Raw genomic sequence first — 19,361 nt, 5'->3', positions numbered from 1 at the left:
GTGATGTGATGTGATGTGATGTGATGTGATGTGATGTGATGTGATGTGATCTCCCAGAGAGAGATCAGGGCATAGGCTGTTGTTTCATTCCGGCACTTGGCACTCTAGCATTGCCATCCTTAAATGCCTGTCCATCCTCGGGCCCCTGCTGTACCTCTGCCCAACTTCTGTCACACTGTGCTGGGCTGTGTGGATGGCAGAGCACACTGCCCTCTCCTTGCAGTTGTGCTCCAGCCTCTGCAGTACAAGCTGTGGAGGTGGGAGCTCACCACCCTTCCTTTTGCATCTCTTGGTGCTTCCAGCATCATAACCACATGAATCCATGGGGTTTTGCTGCTCTCCTAAATTTTGCCATCTTTTCCTCCCTGGTAGTCTGTACCCATCATCTCTCACTCCCGCTGGCTGCTGAAGCAGGGGGAACTGCAGCAAATGAATGGTCCGAAGACATCACGAACGCTTCGCACCAAGAAACTCTTCAGAGAAATCTACCTGTTCCTTTTCAATGATCTGCTGGTCATTTGCCGGCAAATTCCTGGGTGAGTGCAAAATTCGGGTAGTACATAGGATACTTCATTAGTTCTATTGCCCCAGGTTTATCCAGCCTGTCATAGTGTGACCCCATCCTGTCCCTCAGGCACAGGAAGGGCATCCTGGCCTGACATGTACACCTCCCTCCAGCAGTCACCTTGCCTGTGAGCACAGCTGACTCTTCACGGGTGGCACAGCTCTCTTCAGCTGAAAATTTATGGTCAACAGGAGTTAAACAGATCCCAGGACAGGGTGACTATGCATCCAGCAGTTTCAGCAGGGTGGCAATGAGTTACATTGGCAGGTGGGCTCACCCTGGAGACCTGTCTTCCTGACAAGAAGTGATTTTTGACCCATTGCTGCCTGAAGAACAGCTCAGATTTAGTCAGTTAAAACTGTAAGAAATCTAGAAAGTTAGAGTACCAGGGAGGGATATAAATTTCAGCCTGAGGCCAGCAGTTTTATTTGACACAGTGTAACCTACCTCAGGAGGAGGAGGATGTTGTTGTGCTGAGGACTGTGTCTTGTGCAAGCAGACACTGGTGAAATACAGCAGCAGAGAACAGCACGCTCTTTGTGGCATGAGTTAGACCCACTGGTAGGGAGCATCTCGCCCGTTCACTGTTCGTAATGAACGTGTCGCCGCAGTGTCTGTACGCTGGGAAATGTTTTGCTTCTGTGGCAACTTGTATTCAGAAAACACAGAGGCACTTTATAAATAGGAATGAATTAAGCCTCACAATCCCCTTTGAGGGAGCGCCATCTGTGTTTTGGACTTGGGGAGCTCAACGCAAGCAACTTGTTCCAGGCCATGAAGGATGCCCAGGGCAGAGCATGGGGAGGGCTCCTTGCTTTACAGTGGTTTTTCATAGCCACACGCTCATCCTTTTTCACAGCAGGACATCTTTTTTCCTCCTGCCATGCAGCAGTTCCTGGTCTGTGTCCTCAGTACAGTTCTGGGTGGCTGAAGTCAAAGTTTCCTGCAATAACCACAGTTTTTCCTAATCTCTCTAACCTCTCCCAGGGACAAATACCAAGTGTTTGACTCTGCTCCCCGAGGGCTTCTTCGGGTAGAGGAGTTGGAAGATCAGGGGCAGAGTTTGGCCAATGTCTTCATCTTGAGGCTGCTAGAGAATGCAGATGACCGGGAGGCCAGTTATATGCTGAAGGCATCATCCCAGTGAGTACCAGTCACCCTGCCAGCACTCAGCAGTGCTCTCTCCCTACATCCTGCCTTCGTGGGGACCAGCTGTCCAGACTTTCCAGGGTGGGCAGGGAGGGATCCCACTGTTACAGCTGAGCTGGTCCTACCAACCTCTCTGCCCAGCATAATTGCCCTCAGGCTCCTGAAAGGCACTGGTCACCTAGGCAGGTTTCTCTCTTGTATGGTGTAATTGAGGCATCTGAGGTGCTGGACAGACAGGCAGTTCCTATTTTGGGACAGAGAGGTCAGAAATCAGCCCAGGCACTGTGCCCCAGCTGATTTACAGCCTGCAGCATATCCAGAAAGTAAAATCAAGCAGGATATACACACATTCCAGTGGCTTCACTGACTCACAAGGATCAGGGCCATGCCTGACCATCCCTGTGGAGCAAAGTGTCTCCTGCTTGTGGGTGAAGATGGGACAAAAAGCTGCTTCCTCCGTGTCTCCACAGCCAGTGCCAGTCTTGTGCAGCCCTTCTACTGCTCAGGGCCTCCTTGTCTCCTTGGATACAAGTTTTCTGGCTCACTGATTTTTCACTTCAGGCTCCAAAAAGCTCAGGCTTGGCAAATGATTCAGCTGTGCTTGCACCAACCCAGTTGTTTTGGAGCACTGGGCAGGGCTTTCTCACTGACCCACCAGCATTACCAGGCCCACATTTTCTAGCCACCAGCTAAACAGCTCCTAGGGACAATGCACATCCCCAGGCTGATGTTATCTGCTGTCAGTAGGCTGGTGTTCATCATCAATATTCCTAAATGAACGCCCAGCCCCAGGGTTGCACCCTGACCTCCTCCCCACCACCACTGCAGCATCAGCATCAGGATGATGAGCCCCCAGTATGGTGAGCAGCTGCACCTTCTCCCCAGACATATGGCTGCAGCTCTGCTGCACTGAAAATAGAGGTGTCAGTCACACTATGCAGGGCAAGCGCACGTGTGACGTCTGTGAGGCTTGGCTGTGCAGCAAACTATAAACCAGGCCAGGATTTGCTCAGCTCAGGGGAGACAGTTGCAGGTCTGTGCTCTGCATCCTGTTCCATCTTCTAGCAGGTATGTGATCCAGAACATGGCTTGCCAACAGGTCTTGAGCACTGAAATGTAACATACCAACTGCTGAAGGCTGCTGTTTCAGAGATGCAGGAATGATAGAGCCAGTCCCTAGGCACAGATTTGAAAAACTAAACAGAAGAGATAAGTGGGTGCCAAATAGAGACTTCTGCATCTGTTCTACAGCTTTTGGAGCTCTTGCATCAGGCAACAATGACCTGCTCAGTGGTAGCTTGCAGCTCATGCTCTGGGCAGGCTCTGCCGGGAGCTGACACTATTTGGACACAACCGGTTGCACTGATAGACCTGGAGTGTGGGTGGGACTCCTTGCAGGCTGAGAGAAGCTGAGCACCGTGGGTGGATCCATGGAGCTCCACAAGGATCTGTGTGCAGGGCCAGTGTGCAGACAAGGCCACAGGCATGGCAAGACTCTGGGTTTGACCTCTACATGTTACAACTCTTCTGTGCACAAGGCCCTCATCCAGCATGTCTTCATGTGGTGTGACCTGCAGGTGTTTCCACAGGTCTTTGGCATTGTTCTTCACACCTGAAGTATAAAGTATTCCTTGCTGAGTATTAACCTGCCAGCACTTGTCCTTTACATCCCCCTCTTAGGCCCTTCTCCTCCCTGAAGATACTCCCATGGCTTTTCATGTGTGTCAAGCTCAGACTTTAAAACCACCTGAGAAGGTAGAAAAATCTGGCTCTCTGGCAGCTGGAAGCACAGCTGGTCCTCCAGGCAGGAGCTGGAGCCTGTGAAGGTGAACTGTCCCATTTCCTTGTGGGGTTGAGAGAAGCCTGAGGGAAGCCAGGCCTGGGATATCAGCGTTTGTGAGATCTTCACTCTCCCAACTGCAGGTCTCGGTTTTGCAGCATGCTGTTCACATGGGTCTTGCTGCCAAGCAAGCGGTACCCTTGGTGTGCTGCCATGCTCTTCTACAGGGGAATTAATGAGCTCTGCCCTTTAAGTGTTCCTACACAGCAGTTGCAGGAATAAATGGTTCCTGTAACTGTTTAGCCTGGAAAAACTGCTCCTCTTGACCAGCCCAGCCAGGAGCTGCCTTTGCCTGTTACTTCTTAGCGAATGCCAGGCCCCCAGCCTGCTGCTGGCTCTCAGCAGCAGTGGTAGCAGAGGGACCCTCCTCAGAGAGGGACAATGCTGCCTGTGGGGGACAGCCAGGGCTGTGCAGCAGGGCCCCGAATACTGTGTCACGTGTGACATCCCAACCAGGGTGTGCAACAGTGGGGCTCAGCATCACTACTGGACCCAGGACCCTGGAGGGGTAGGCAGGAAAAGGCTGGGAGGAGGAATATGAAATCCAGAACTAGGGCCCCTACAATTCTTCCATGTTCTCAGCTTTGGTTTGTCTCCCCTATCTAGGAGTGAAATGAAGCGCTGGATGATTTCACTAGCCCCAAACCGGAGAACCAAATTTGTTTCATTTACATCCAGACTTGTTGGTAAGAGACACAGCATGGGAGCTGGGAACTCTTCACCCCTACCCCAGGGCACCTTATTCTGCTTGATGTCTGTGCAGCCACGTATATGGGACCTATGCCAATGCTGAGCCCTCTCCCAGGGCTCCACTCAGTTTCCACCATCAATACCTGCTTGTCTCTGGGCCTGGCCCTGACCTCAACCCTTCCAACCTGGGCTGGGCTGCACCAGCGCTCTCCCTCCCATCCAGGCTGCTCATGGCTGGGCACGTGGCTGGTGATGTGAACCCAGCTCCCTTCCCAAGAGTTACATCCCTGATACCTGTAGCCAGGGCACTCCCTTGCTTCCCCAGAGGCCATTACCAGATCACAGGGACCATGTGCAGAGCGTGTGGGGCTACAGCCACCCAAGCTATGCTGTTTTTTAAAGGAGCTCCATCCCAGTCCATCCCTCACTCTTGTCCTGTTCCTTGGCAGACTGTCCACAGATCCAGTGTGTCCACCCATACGTGGCCCAGCAGCCTGATGAGCTCTCCTTAGAACTGGCTGACGTGCTCAACATCCTGGACAAGACAGATGATGGTATGGGCATGGGCTGGGGATGGGCTGGGAGTCCCTGTGGAAGGATGGGCTTTGCTGCAGGCAGGCAGCTGCAAGTCTCCTTCCAGGCAGAGGGAGGCTTTGGTCAGCATGACAGCCAGAGAAGGAAGTTACTGCATTCTCCTAATAGCCAATCCAGGTTGCCTAAGTTGTGACAACACTGGCACAGCTTCCCAGCACCAGCTGTGGGCTATAATACAGTTAGTACAGCCACCCCAGACATAACCCAGTGCTATTCTTACCTTCATGATTGTTCACAGCCATGTGGTCTTGCTCTCTGCGGTACCCTTGTAGTTGGTGGTCTCAGTCACATTGGGTGTCTGCTGGGAACCACTCCTGTGGCTCCAGGGGCAGTGGAGGGCACTTGGTGGCAGCAGTGCCTGCTTTCTGCTGGCATCCCTTGGGTCAATTGTCCTCACATGATGCAGCTCAGGTGAGCAGGCCTCCTTACTGGATGGACAAGCTGGGTCTGCTCCAGCACAGGCCTCTGAGTAGCTTCCAGAAAGCTCTGCCAGCTCCAATGGCTCTTTCCAGCACAGCTGTCCCACTGCAGGAGCAAGGGCCAGTCCTGCCCTACTTATGCCTGTCTCTGTCTGTGCTCAGGCTGGATATTTGGGGAACGTCTTCATGACCAGGAGAGGGGCTGGTTCCCCAGTTCTATTGGGGAGGAGATCCTGAACCCCAAAATCCGAGCCCAGAACCTGAAGGAGTGTTTCCGGGTGCACAAGTCAGATGACAGTCAGAGAAGGAAACTGGGCAGCAGAAACCGCCAATGACCACCAGCATCCCCAAGCATCTGGAGTGCCTCAGAGAGGCAGAAGACAGAGGCTGCCAGCTGGGAGAAGGTGGCACCTGTGGGACATTGTGGGGGACCTGGTGCACCAGACAAGGCACGCACACCCATGAACAAACAGACTTGTTCCTAGGCCCCCCAGCAGCACCGGTCCTTTCCTGAAGATCAGTGCTTTAAACTGTAAAATAACCCTTTTCCAAGTGTTCTTTAAAGCCCCAAAGAGCATGAGCTCAACAAACACTGCCCGAAGGTCACCGGTTGCTGGCCAGATGAGCCACATGTGCTGGCTGAAGCTGGCTCAGGCTGCTTGGGAAAGACAGTGGCCACAAACAACACTGAGCAATCAATATTACTCAGTTTAAGCACTAACAGCTCATTGCTACCTTCCAAGTCTGGAGTGCTCTGGAGTCAGCATCTCACAAGGTTAGAAGTGAGCTCAAGCAGCAGTCTCAGCTGTCTCTCAGAGCTCACTGGCAGCAGGCTGGGATGAGCCCCACCACCCTAGTCCTGCTGTGAAACTGCTGGACGCATTCCCACAGGCAGACCCTTGATCTGCTTCCAGTCAAATACTCTGCAGTGCTCCACACTCATCTCTCCTCCAGCAGCAGCCCAGTCTTGCCAGTTCTGACCCATGTATCTGCCTGCTTGACAACCTCGAAGCGTATCTGGGCCCTGACCCATCACTCAGCCCACTCTTCCACAGCCTGCTCTCCTTCTGCAGGGCCACTGCAGAACCCCAGCATCTTGGCCTTTCCTGGTTGATCGTGCACTTGTGGTCTTTGCTACTCCCTGCTGCTGAGGCCAGAGCAGGGGTGGCTGTGCCAGCACCATCTCGCATACCACATGAACCACAGGAGCACCAGCAGCCCCAGCTGCCACACAGCAGGTGAGTGACCTTAGCTGGGAGCTGCTGTCCTGTGTGCTCGGGGAGGCCCCACAACTGCTGCCTGCATGCTCGTAACCCACCCCCACCAGCCTCCCTGTACAGGCTCACCTCCATGTATATATACAAGTCTTGTGGCCAACAGCACCAGCTCATCACTCCTTCCAGCTGTGGCACTGAGCAGCGCATGAAGCCCTGAGCACAGCACTGAGAGCAGTGTGGGGGACAGAAGCATGGCAGAAGCCCCTTGTTCAGCAGTCCCACACATGGCTGAGGGCCTCTCGGCCACAAACTGGGCCAAGCAGTGGCTAGCATCCATTAGGAAAATCAAATATTTGGCACCTTTCTGTAACATGGCAAAGGATTTTCTTCCAGGCATTGTAGCCTGTGCTGATGTATGCCCTGGCCAGGCCATGGTTGTGCTCAGAAAGGGGACAAAGAGCAGCTGCCAACAGAGCCACACAGCAGCCATGGGCATGGACAGGAGGAGCACAGCCATGCCAGCAGGAACATGGGGAGAAAGTAAGACACCAGGAAGCTGTGAAGGGAGGCTACAGACCTGCTCTTTGGACCACATGGGGTGTGCAGTGTGGGGCCAAAGCAAGCTAAGGTGGGTTCCAGGGCTGTCCCTGCTGACACCACAGCCCTGGGACAGCCACCCCAGAGCCAGCACTCAGGACCAAAGTGATGGGAGCCACAGCAGTGAAGGGGGAGAGAAGGCATTAGTCACTCAGGCCCAGATCAGTGCCACCTCATCAGCATATGACAACAACCACCTGTGCTGCTCTGGCCACCTGTGGGAAGTTCATTCTAGCCAGAAGTTTGCAGTCACCAGTCACTGCCCAGCCCCAGAGCTGAGCCAAGAAGGACTTGCAGCCTCCAAGTGGTGCACTGGGCAGATTTAATGGAGACACCCTAAGCCAGGTCTCTTCAGCAGCACGCCACATTCAGCTTTCTGAAACAACCAACCCTCCAGCTCAGGATCCAAACCTTGCAACAACCACAAATTCACCAGAGGAGCTCCAGCTCTAAGAATTCCTTGAAATTACCTGAGAAATCACCACATCTCACATCATCCAGCTTTGCAGCCCAGCAGCCAGTGCAGTGCCTGCAGCCCCACATGCCTGCCTGGCATGTTCCCCACAACCCAGAAATGCTCTCTTGCCCATCTGATGTTTCACCAGTTCCCCAGTGCCAGGCTGCCAGCTCCTCACTGCACTTCTCCAGGGAGAGGGGCTCAGTGCTGCTGTGCCCTGTCCCATCTCTCGCCACCAAGCCCTGGGATTACTCCAGCCCCTCCTGCTCTGCAATTCCATAGGACTCCAGCATAGGCTGTGCCATTTTCAGGCACTGAATGGCATCCAGTGTTATTTCCTCAGACCCAGCTCTGCACGCCTCCATCTCAGTGGTGTCCAGTGTTGTACAGGGTCAGGCCTGGGGCCCACAAGCACAGGCTGGAGCCCCCCAGCCCTTGCTAAGCTGCCTCAACGAACTGAGGGGAACTTCTTGTTGTGTCGTTTCTCTGTGTGATAAAATGTAGCTGAGCAAGCCAGCACCAAAACACTTGTGTGTCTCCTTCCTTCCCTGGAATGATCCCTTGTCTCCTCCCCAGGCCCCTCTAGCGCAACTGGCCCAAATGGAGTCGGTGAAAATGGGGTTGTACATGAACTTGGGGTGGTTTATACCCATGAACAGCCCTTCCCTACAAAGCTGTGCAGTGTGATGCCCAACACTGTTACAATCACCCAGACCCAGAAGGGCCTTTTTGAACTCTCAGCTCAAAGCCATGCACTGCCACAGGTTCCTCCTGAGTGAGGCTGACAGGCCCTGCCAGCTCTGTGTCACCAGGAGACACACACACACCCCAAGGGCAGTGAGCACTGGATGCAGCCTGGCTGCCCAGCACAGGGCCTGCAATGCTTTGCCCTTATCCGTGACATCACTGCCCCCAGGGTCCCAGGCAGACAGCTCAGAAGCAGTCAAGGGCTGGAGACAGGCCAGTTGTGTAACAGAAACATTTTTTATTGAGTTCAGGAAGCCGAGAACTTTCGCAGTGTGATGATGACCAAGGCTACAAGCACGGATGTACCCAGGAGGGAGGCGATGACAATGGCACCAATAGCTCCAGGCCCCAGTGAGTCTGCAGGGAGAGAAAAAGGTCAGCAGAGGCAGTGGGGCCCAGATGGGAAGGGCTGCAAGGATCACCCCATACCCAGCATGGCCCCAGGCATCAGGCCACACTCCTGCCCCAGAGCTCCCTGCACTGGCCATGGCCCATGTCATCATGCACCCAGGTGTGGCCCTGTGCACCTTTGGGCAGCCTTTGTAGCCAGCCACCACCACCTCAGCCAGCTCCCAGTAACAAGGACAGCTGCCAAAAAGTGGGTCAGTGGTGCCCAGCTTTCCTGGGACACCAGGAGAGTTGCTTTGCTTGTGGCAGGACCACATCTCAGCTGGTGCTTGCTGTGAGGCAGGAGCCACAAGCTCAGAAAGGCACTCATGGCTCCCTGTTCAGGGAGCTCCTGGCACACTCTGTCCTAGAGAGCCCTACCTGCACTCAGGGCAGTTTTCTGACCGTGACAGGTCATGGGGCAGGAAGAAGGGCCTTGGAGCCACTTTGGGGCTGGCAAGAGCTCTGTACCAGAGGCTTTTCAGCAGAGAAGTTTCCACGAGCAGGCAATAAAGGCAACCCTCCCCATCAGGGCAGCTTTAACCCCTCCTGGGAGGTGACAGGCGCACAGGGAGCAAATCCACCAGCTGCTGTGGGAGTGAGCCGTGGGCAGCCCCCTCGCAGCTGCTCACCATCCCCGGCGTCCAGCCGGTGCAGGTGGGTGGTGTCCTCGGGCTCCAGCTCGGAGGTGTATGGGGGGAAGGCAGTGGCGTCCAACGGGCGGGCGGTGGTGGTGGCATCGAAGGGACCGCTTCCGGAGGGCACCTCGGGTGGCTCGTTCCAGAGGGTGGGGACCGAGTCCTGCGGGTACTCTGTTGGAAGAAAAACACCCATGGACATGAGGGGCCCAGTGAGGCTACTAGTGCCAACCACAGCTCAGCAGGTCCCTGGGCTTCAGCTGCCTGCCAGGTGCCCCTGGGGTGAATGAAGGGTGACCTGAGGGCTGAGAACCCCGGTATGGCAGAGCCTGCCTCCCAGGGGGCACCACCAACAGCCATACTCAGAGCAGCCAAGGCAATGCTTATGTGGCAATCCAGTGTACACACAACACACACGGGACAACACAGTGCCCTGACAACCTGCAACCTCTGCTCATGCACAAACAGGCCCCACATGAACATCCACAGCTTGTTTGCTCATGGATGCCCTTGGGATTGGGCTGGGAAGGGCTGTCACACTGCCAACAAGCAGAGGCCACCGGGCCACCTGTGCGGGCCAAATTTACAGCATTTCAGGGCCCTTTTGCCCTGCACCACCAGCCCGTGCAGGATGCTGGAGGTGCTGGCACAGCACAGGACATGGCTCCCCCAGACAGGACCCCAGAGCCTTGACTTCCCCCTGCTGCACCCCCGCCATACCAGGGAGATGAAAGCCAGGCCAGGTTCTGTTTAATGTAACCACTCGTCTCCTGTTATTCCTTCCTGCTGTGGGTCAGAGACCAAGCCAGAGAGCCTTCCCTGTGTGTGGCTCACTGAGTGCTCCCTGTCAATGCCCAGCCTTGTTCAGGTGGGCTCTGGCAGGAGCATGAGACATTCCACAGCTCCCTGCTGAAACCGCTGGGAATGTTGCACTCGGATGGGGAAAAAGCAGGGGGGAGAAAAACGAACAACATTCACTGCCAGGGCCCACCTGAACTGACACAATTGTTATCAGGACTGGAAAATAGGGAGTCAAGAGCCAGAGCAAGCAGCCTGGACTTCCTGGGGCAAGGCATAGAGGTATCCCTGGGCACCCCAATTCTGGCATGTGAAACTTGGTGTACCAGGGGCACTTGAAGACTTGGCCCCCGCTCTCTGTGGCCCAGGAAGAGAGATGGCAGCAGCACATCTTGGCAGTGCCAGCCCCACTTTTAAGTGCCAGGAGTACTCCTTGCCTCCTGTGGACAGAAGCTGCTGTGGGAGAAGAGCAAATGCTCATTAATGGGCTGCACCACACTTTGTTCTGCCTTAAGATCCCTCCCTGGAGCAAGAGGGCCAAAACACTCACCTTTCCTGCTGGTACAAACCTGCTGAGAACTTACTGAAGGGCTTGCATCAAAGAGCACCACCTCCAGAGCTATTTCAGGCTGCCCACAATCTTGGGAACACAGCAAAGTTCTAGACTAGTTTTGAAAGCTCTACAGGCAGAAAAGCTACAGGGTGTCCAGCGAGACAGCAGCCAGGTTTAACCCTGGCCCAATGAGCATCAACAGAGACAAGTAAGTCCCCAATGTGCAGCCACTTAGACCCAGGCAGGAGCCCAGGAAGAGCTGGGTGTAGCAGAGAACACTCTGTGCTCACACTTGGTACATCCATGGTCTCTGCACCAGAGGTGGCATCTTGGCGCCCCTGTACAAGCACACAGAGGTTTGTGTTCCACAAGAGCTCCGCACAAACACCCAAGCCTTTGCAGGGCCCTTCCCAACCTGTGCTGCAAAACCAACCAGCAGAGTTGAAGACTCATATCCCATCCCCACACAGTGCCATTTCCAGTGGACCTCTCTACTTTAAATCCTGTGGTTTCACTGCCAGAGAATGGAACAGGAGGAAATACAGAATTCAGTGAGCAAATGTAGTTAACGCAGGAGTGAACCAAGCAGAGCTAGGCTATTTAGCTAGCACCAGTGGCACGGGGAAGCTAAGCTGTTGGTTTAGGAACAGACCAAACATACGGAATGTTTTGGAAGCCCTGGTTCCAGGCTGCTCTTGTAACGGAGAAACTCCATACAGAAGAGCCACACTTCAGCTGTGACCAATCTGACTCTGTGAACACCCCCAGGAGCAGAACCAGCACTGCCACTGTCCCCCACCTGGCAGAAGAACACAGTGCTGGGAGGGTTCCTTTACCAAAAATGTTTCTTTTTTTTTTTTCCTCCAGAGCTGTGCATATGCCTTGCATGTGACCAGGTGTTAGCTCAGATGATCTGTAACAGATGCAGGCACCATCCAGGGAGACTGCATGACCTGGGCTGCGTCTTCCCAATCCCCACTCTCAAAGGAATGAGGAGGGAACACTATCTCTTCCAACCACAGTGCAAAGGTCCCACAGGTGCCACCAGACCCAGAGGTGCCAGAAATTCTCTCCTGTTCTCAATGCATCTAAATCCTGAAAAATTTCTGGCAGCTCTCTTTAAGCAGGGCACAGAGCGCATTTTGGATAGCCAAATACAGAGGAAACAGTCTAATTCGTTTATGATCTCCATGATTTGTAAAAGCTTGGATGGCTGCTGGATATGTATTTTGTTAATTCCCCTCATCTAACTGACACACACTTTCAGTTTACCCACACAGAAAGGGCAGAATGTGCTTAACATGCATTTGCTGTCCCGAATTCTTGTGGTTTTACCCTACCGGCACTTCAGTCCAGGGAAACACAACCCCTTTCACTCGGTCTGGTGCCTCAGGAACAGTTGTGAGCTCAGAGGCAGCAGATTCCTGCACGCACATTGAGTGAAATACCGACAGCTGAAAATCCCCAGGAGCCAGGGCTCCATGCTGGTCCCCTTCTCAGCTCCTGCCCCTCGATGCTGCTTGGAGCAAGTACCGAGGGCCCTGCTGGGGGCACACAGGGTGGGGGAACACACAACAGGCATGTTCCTCCAGAGCCCATTGATGCAGCCTGGGAGAACATCTGCTCATAAACAGCACTGTTCTCTCCATGTCTCTCCTTTGATTGCCCCTCCTAACCTCATGTCCTCACATGCCTCCAACTCCTGCCAGCTGAGAAGCCCAAGCACCCATCCAAATATCCTTATGCACCCAGCACGTTTCTTTAACGGGCAGAGGTTTCACACCTGCTTCCCTGACAGTCCCAATGAGTGTCAGCCACACTGCTGCCAGCTGAGAGACGCAGACCTCTAATGGACCCTCATCAAGTGCCACAATGCCATTTCAGTCCCCTGGTAAAAGCAAGTAAAGTGATGGGAAGGACAGAGTTTGTGTCAGGTACCAAAGCCCAACACATACACACTATTAGTAAGGTCTCACGTCCCCAAGGGAGACACGAGGGCCTTTTCCAGTCACCTGCTGGATAGAATCTGGAGAGATTCCACGGATAGACAGGGAACCCAGTTCAGGAGGTTGTTTTCTTCTCTGCTGCTGATGCTTTGGGTAACCACCACAAGTCCTGCTCCTCCCCAGGCTCAGCTTCTCTGTGCATGAGCAGGATCTGAACACGATCTACACAGAAAGCAGCACTAGAGTGGCCAGTCCTTCCCACCCACACCATTGCTGTCATTCTGACTGTGACAAGGAGGATGTGGCCTGGGAACCTCAACAAATGTCTCAGCGGCAGCTCTGGACCCAGCAGCAACCCTTCCCAAGAAAAAGGCAAATTGAAGAGAAGCTCCATGGCCATGGGGCAAGAAATAGCATTCTCGTAAAACACCCACACTGCCATCTCCAGGGGTGGAGTGCATCCAAGAGCTGGAAACTAAGTAGCGAAGGTAAGGCAGTGCACGGCTTTCCCGTTCACCCAAGAAATTGGTAGAAATAAAGAACTAGCAAGAAACACACTCAAAATACATCATCCATCACAAGACCAGATGTTTAACATCTGGCAGAAAGCCATGCCTTAGCTGTGCTGTGCATCAGTCTCAGGATCAGTCCTACCTCTAGAAAACTGTGGTGCACTCCCATGGTTTGCTTGCCCTGGAGGGACTTGGCAGGGGCAGCTGGGGGCACGTGGAAGGGCTGCCAGGCTGCTGAGGCACACGAGTGACCCACACTGCCGAGGCTCTGTGCTCAGTGTCAGCTGCTTTAGAGGGAGGGAAGCCTCCAGGCCCTGGCACAAATGAGCTCTTCCCTAGCATTAGTTAGCTCTGTCTCAGCACTGAACCACAAGCTGAGGGCAGCTGTTGCTTTCAGACTAACTGTAAAAGTCTTTTCATGAAAAAATACAGCTGGAGAACACTTACGGGAACAACATGCAATAATCTTATTGGAGTTTTACTAGAGATGGAACTGAAATAAATGGACTAAAATTATTAGAGCATTTTGCAAAAGGCCACGTGGATGATAGCAGTTATTGCTTCCCACATGTTAACACAACAAATTGTCTTATTTTAGGGAAATCTTTGCTGCACTGTCTTGTCCCTCTTCCCAGCACAGGTTAGTTATAACTGAGGTGAGGAAAGGGGAAGACAACATCAGTTACCATAAGGAAATACATTATAAGTTTTCCAAGTGATGCAGGGGCCAGTGGAACTCCATACATGTGAGCTGTAGAGAGACCTAGAGGGGACGATGGCAAAGGCAACTTGACAAAATTGCTATTTCAATGCTCAGAAAGTAGGGTGAGGTGAGCTGCCAGCAGTGATGTGGTAGCCAGTACCCCAGGTACTCAGTGACTAAAAGGTAAGACTGGAAGAGTCTCTACAAGTGACAGCCCCAGGGAAAGCCAAATACATCCAAAGGAAGCAGACCCTCCCCACAGGCCAACTCTGAGACCTTAAAGCAGAGAGATGTGGCCATGTCACATCACTGTCCCTGAAGGTTACCAGTAGTTTTCTTCACACAAGCTGACTTCAGCATGTCATCATCCTCACTCTCCATCTCCAACACAGCTCCTTATTCAGGAGTCAATGCCAGCGTCAGAAAGTTTTAAGGAGTGTTGGAGCAGAGCAAGGTTGAATAATGCCTTACAAATTCCTGATTGAAATCTAGACAGATCTGCTGGAACATCTTTTCCTGAAATCTGCCAAACAAAACCTATTTACTACTATCCATGTTCTAGTACTTATGCTTTAAAAAACGTCCTATTAATTTTTTATTCTTCTGTAGTTGAAAACAAAGACACAAGCTGCTACAGAAAAGAAGTCCTTGGTCAAGGTGTTTCCCTGTGTCCTTTCCTTTAGTGTGTGTGCTCTGTTGCTTTTTCCCCCCCAGACTCATTCTGATGTGCTACTGCAGTAAAACATATTTCCACATTAGCTCAAAACAAGCTCACAAGCCCACATGTGAGTTTGAATACCAAATATATCTACGATTCAGAAGCCAATGCCTTGCAAAGGCTTTGTACTAACTTCCACCTCACTTGGAGTTCTGAATCCATTATAGGAATTGAAATTAGGTTTGCTGATAGGAAAAAAAAATAAAAATCAGCTCTTCACAATGCTCCTGTGTTCTTGGCCTACGTGCCACTTGGGTTTGGAGAAAGAGGAAGTGGAGAATGCTTAGGTTTGTCACAGATCCTTGAGCTGCCCGTTTCCTGTTGCACCCAGATGATGTGGACAAAGGGGGTTAAAGATGTGCTTGGTTGCTTTCCCATCTTTGACAAATGTCATGTTGGAAAGAGCTCAGTAACTTGGAGAAGTTCACACTTTCAACAGTCACAGCGCCCCGATCATGCTGGGCAGGAAATCAGACCAGTTTGGCAAGCAGACTACAGGGAGGGGAGACTCATCCTGGACATGGGGTTTGCATGACCAGCACCAGCTGCAGCCCTCTCCAAGGCAGAGTCACTCCTGTTCATTCTGGAGGGCTCTGCTGGGGAGAGTCAGAGGTGCTGAGAAGAAAGGGCAGGCGCTGGTGAACTCTGAGGCCAGCAAGGGGCTGTCCAGCCCCAGGTGGCAACAGCAGGCACAGGGCCAGGGCAGGGCTGAAAGGAGGCCTTCAGCAGCAGCACAAAGGGCAGCCTGTGGCAGGCAAGGCCAGGAGCTCCTGTATGCAGCAATGCAGAGCTGCGGTTCTGATGGATACTGAGTAAACTTGTTCACAGAAAGGCAGGGCTATGTGTGTATGTGCAAAGACCAGAGGGCTGTCTGTGTGCCCTTCCCCTCTTTGTCTGCACCAGGCCGGAAATTTCCTTCTCTAATGGAGTAAAAGGCAGAAAAAGTTCCACTGTTCCTCAAAGCACCTGCACTAGGGGCAGGAACTCTCCATGCCTAATGTAGTAGAGAATCATTCTGCTCCTGGGATGGCTTACTGGCCAGGCTGGTTCCTCCTGTCCTCTCTGAGGGAGCAGGGAACAACTTGTTAGAGGCCTTATGTTTCTGAAACACTGCAGAGAAAGCATGGAATTTCTCCTGCACGCCAAGATGTGAATGTTGCATTCCCCAGGACAAAGCCCTTCAAGCATCATTGCGTGAGCAGACTCACCCAATCATAGGATCAATTAAACTTGGGAGTGTGTCACAGTAGCAAAGTGACACAGGGAGGCAGCACCAGGCACAAACCACAGCTGCAATGCCAGAGCAAGCACATGGAAAAGCTGGCAAGGAGGGGGAACAGAGCAAATGCACCAAATATAGGAAATTTAAAACAGTATAGAAGAGATCCCGGCTTGGAGAGGAAGCAGATGGAATTTTCACTGAAATAGCAAAATACAGCTAGTGAGTAAGAAAAGACCTTACCTGGTATGGGGGAAGAGCATGGCCAGTGCTTCTGAGAGCAAGAGCAAAGCACAAGCTGAAACTGTGCTAAAATGATTAATGTTCCACTGTACAAAAAAAAGCTCCTGGTTTGCGAAGTAAAGAATCCACTTTTTAGTGCTCATTTCTTAGTTACTTTGAAAGGTTTCCCAGCACAAAGATGTCCTAGAAGGAGAAGATACCAGCTGCACTAATTCTGCTCCTCCACCCACAGATGTTCCAGACAGGCACAGCAGTGAATCCCCCTACCTGTGTGAAAGCTCCTTTAAAAGAACTCCATAATTTGATCTGCTAGACAGCTGGCCAGGATCTCCCTGCGAAGCAAGGTGCTCAGAAGAAACTGGGAGAGATCTGCAAAAAAATGTTGCTCCAGGTCTTGGAAGGCAAGACAGGAATTTGGGAAAACAAATGCTGTGCCTGTTACCTTGCCCCCAGCCATCGCTTCAGCCATCAGTGCAGGGGGTTTGGAAGTCAGTTTTTCCCAGTTGTAAAACCCACCTCAGACCTGCAACTTTTGAAGCTGCCTTGTCCCCTCAGCTCCCTGCAGCCAGCACAGTTCTGCTGAAGGCAGGAGCAGATAAAGCTGAGATTAATAACAATCCCCAGAAAAACGGTGCCTTACACAACACGCATCTCTCCCATTCTTCTTCCCATAAGCTCACTGAACAGAAGTCAGATCCAGGCACCTTTCCAGCACTGCCCTAGTGCCCCAGCTCCAGAGCGACCCCATAAGGACGCACACCTTGGCTTTGAAATGAGGTTTTTGTGCACACTTCCCTGGTTCTGCCTAAAGCAGCTGATGTGCTCTGCTGTAGTAGAGAGCACAGAAGGAACCAGGAATTGACACACATGCTTTAGCCAAAATGGTTCTTTCCACAACTGTAAATTCTTCCTGCCATTAAAACCTGAGGGACAGCCTGCCCCATCAGCCACTGAGAGGTTTTCATCTCCTGCTGATTCATGTGTCCACTGACCCCCACCCACCAACACCCACATAGGTGCTACTGCTGTTCTGCTTAGGAAAAGTTAAAGGATTTTCTCCACTGAAAATATATTCTTGCTCATCAGCAGCCATCAAAGCTAGCTTCCCTTAACCAATTATAATACAATACATATTTAGGGATGCTTTCAGGAAAGGGAGAAGAGAGAGGGACAGTGTAGTAAAGGACCTTCCATGCTTTTGGGCTTTAAATGCAAACAAAGCTCCTTACCTGCCAGCACAGCAGGGACCAGGATGCTGCACAGTGTTAGCAGGACCAGGCAAAGGACTCTGTGGTAGGGCATGGCTTCCCTCAGGAAAAGCATCAGCAGGAATCCTTGAAACTCTTCAAAGCACAGAACAACTCAGAAATTTCACTGCTATAATAAAAATTTTGTTCAGTCAGGTAAAAAAAAAAAAAAAAAAAAAAAGTAAAGTAAAAGAAAGTCCTTCACAAGAGCAACTATGCAGAGAGAGTGCAAAGCCCAGCAGAGCCTCCCTCGCTCTGGCTCCAGGAGCACACCTCCTCCCAAAGGCAGCTCCACCCTCCCCAACTTGTGCCTAACACCCCATAGGCAGCCAAGCAGAGCCACCAGGACCCTGCCAGGCCACTGCACACATGAGCAGTTGGTGGTGAGCCCTTCCCAGAGGCTCGAGGATGCTCCTGGAATGCCTCCCCTCGGGCTGGCCATCCCGAGGCACAGGAAATAACACAGGAGCCATTGGGGCAGCTCAGCCCAAGACCAAGCAGCCGTTCCAGGGCTCTGCTCTCCCGCACTGTGCAGGGTGGCAGAGCATTGCAGGGTGGGGAGAGCAAAGAACAAGAACCTCAATCTTCTGAGGCTAAAATACTGACACAGAGCCAGAGCAGCTCCATGGCATCCTTGTTCCTGGGTGGAATACTTACAGAGCTGGCCTGGGAGCCATGGGTGGTCTCAGAACTGCTGTCAAAGTCTCCAAGTGTTCCAGGAGAGCCGCCTTTGCCAGGCAATGCCAGCATCCTCCTCGGATCTCAACTGCTCAGGCACTACCTCACCCTGCAAGCCTCTGCCCGTCTGTCTCTGCCTGCCTTGGGGGCTCATGACAGTTCACAGCACAGAAAACCCAGATCTTTTTCAAATCACATTTGCAGCGACAAAAAACAAGGAAAGGATGAGGTGTATAAAAAGGGGAACACTCCAGCTGATTGTCACAGAAGAAATTTCATTGGTACTTTGGAGCTGATGTGATGAACGTTTCATGGTTTCCCATCATGTAATGAATACATAAACACTCCCAATTTCAGTTCTTTATGCTCTGAAAATACGACACAAGTAGTTTTGTCTTAAATTCAAATTTTTCTGCAGCAATCGCTTTGCTTTTTGGAGCACCTATTTCCTCCATCCCTACTGATCCAAATGACTCCTGCTACAGAAAAGAGCCCTATTTGTCACAGAAGGTGACCTGAGAACACAATCTGCACATGCCACTACCATGCCTTCACACTAAACACAGAAACCAGGGTATTTCAGTATTAAGAACAGTACATCTTCTCTACTCGTCCATTATCTACAAATTCTCAGGAGCGGAGTGAGGTCCTCAAGGTTTGACAAATTATTGCACATTTTCCCTGCTTGCATTTCTGCATTTTCATTTAGCAACTGAGCTGTTCCTTTCCTGCTTCCCAGCTGAGCTCAAAACTAACAGGCTTTTGTGTACTTGTAACATGGTGTAGAGCAGTCCAAAATTAGCTCGCAGAATTTAGATCATACCACTAAAAATCCAGAAAGCACTTATGAACCACACACCTTATATGCTAAAAAAAAGAGATTAAAACAAAGTCAGGTTATCAGCCTACATAAAAACTGTTCCCTGAGACATCAGCTAAACATCATGCAAAGCTACCATGTAAGTTAGGCCTTAGCACACTTATTTTCCACAGTCATGTGAATGGCAGGACATTTACCATTACCTTGACTGGGATTTTCCACACAAAAACAAGTAGAAAAAAAAGGAAAATAAGTCTAAAAAGAGAAACCTACAAGGTATCCTTGGGGACTTCAGGCTGAGGGGAGAAATAAAACCTCTCATTTAGGGCAGTGCATTGCAGTGCATGAGGTGGGCACCAAGTGGCAAAGGAGGCTCCGTGGCCAAGTGTTTGTGTTAAGAGCAAACCAGCCACGGCTTGATCTACCCTGCATAAACAGCACCAGCGTGAATGCACACGTTTCTCTACAGACAGCAGAGGAAAATTAAAGCTTTCTTGTTAGAAATTTCCAATATCAACTTACTGGTGTTTATTTGAACTCTAAAATTATCAAGTAGGAAAACCAACCAGTACTCCTCACCAGGGAAGAAATAAAGCAGCAGTTGTTGTTCCACATCCTGTGTAT

General features: G+C 51.7%; 2 protein-coding genes across 5 annotated transcripts in view; one reads left to right on the top strand and one right to left on the bottom strand.

Annotated features, from left to right (window-relative positions):
- The window catches only part of NGEF (neuronal guanine nucleotide exchange factor), a 47,969-nt gene extending 39,914 nt beyond the window's left edge, over nt 1-8,055 (top strand). For all 4 annotated transcript variants that reach the window (XM_056498826.1, XM_056498827.1, XM_056498825.1 and 1 more), the window contains 5 exons: nt 373-536; nt 1,553-1,708; nt 4,161-4,240; nt 4,694-4,798; nt 5,420-8,055. In XM_056498826.1, coding sequence (XP_056354801.1) covers nt 373-536; nt 1,553-1,708; nt 4,161-4,240; nt 4,694-4,798; nt 5,420-5,592 — 678 coding nt within the window. In that variant the 3' untranslated portion in view covers nt 5,593-8,055. The remainder of the gene's footprint in view (nt 1-372; nt 537-1,552; nt 1,709-4,160; nt 4,241-4,693; nt 4,799-5,419) is intronic.
- A 90-nt stretch (nt 8,056-8,145) lies between these two features.
- Nucleotides 8,146-19,259, bottom strand: SNORC (secondary ossification center associated regulator of chondrocyte maturation). The gene is made up of 4 exons (XM_056498834.1): nt 17,897-19,259; nt 17,222-17,369; nt 9,295-9,474; nt 8,146-8,632 (listed from the first exon to the last, which is right to left on the bottom strand). The coding sequence occupies exons 2-4, from the start codon at nt 17,313-17,315 to the stop codon at nt 8,523-8,525; spliced, it is 384 nt and encodes a 127-aa protein (XP_056354809.1). The 5' UTR covers nt 17,316-17,369; nt 17,897-19,259; the 3' UTR covers nt 8,146-8,522.
- Nucleotides 19,260-19,361: the final 102 nt, after the last annotated feature.

Source organism: Oenanthe melanoleuca, chromosome 9 (assembly GCF_029582105.1).
Source record: "Oenanthe melanoleuca isolate GR-GAL-2019-014 chromosome 9, OMel1.0, whole genome shotgun sequence".
In the NCBI taxonomy this organism is placed as follows: domain Eukaryota; kingdom Metazoa; phylum Chordata; class Aves; order Passeriformes; family Muscicapidae; genus Oenanthe; species Oenanthe melanoleuca.
Note: the sequence above shows the minus strand (reverse complement) of the source record. Positions and strands in the feature narration are given on the sequence as shown.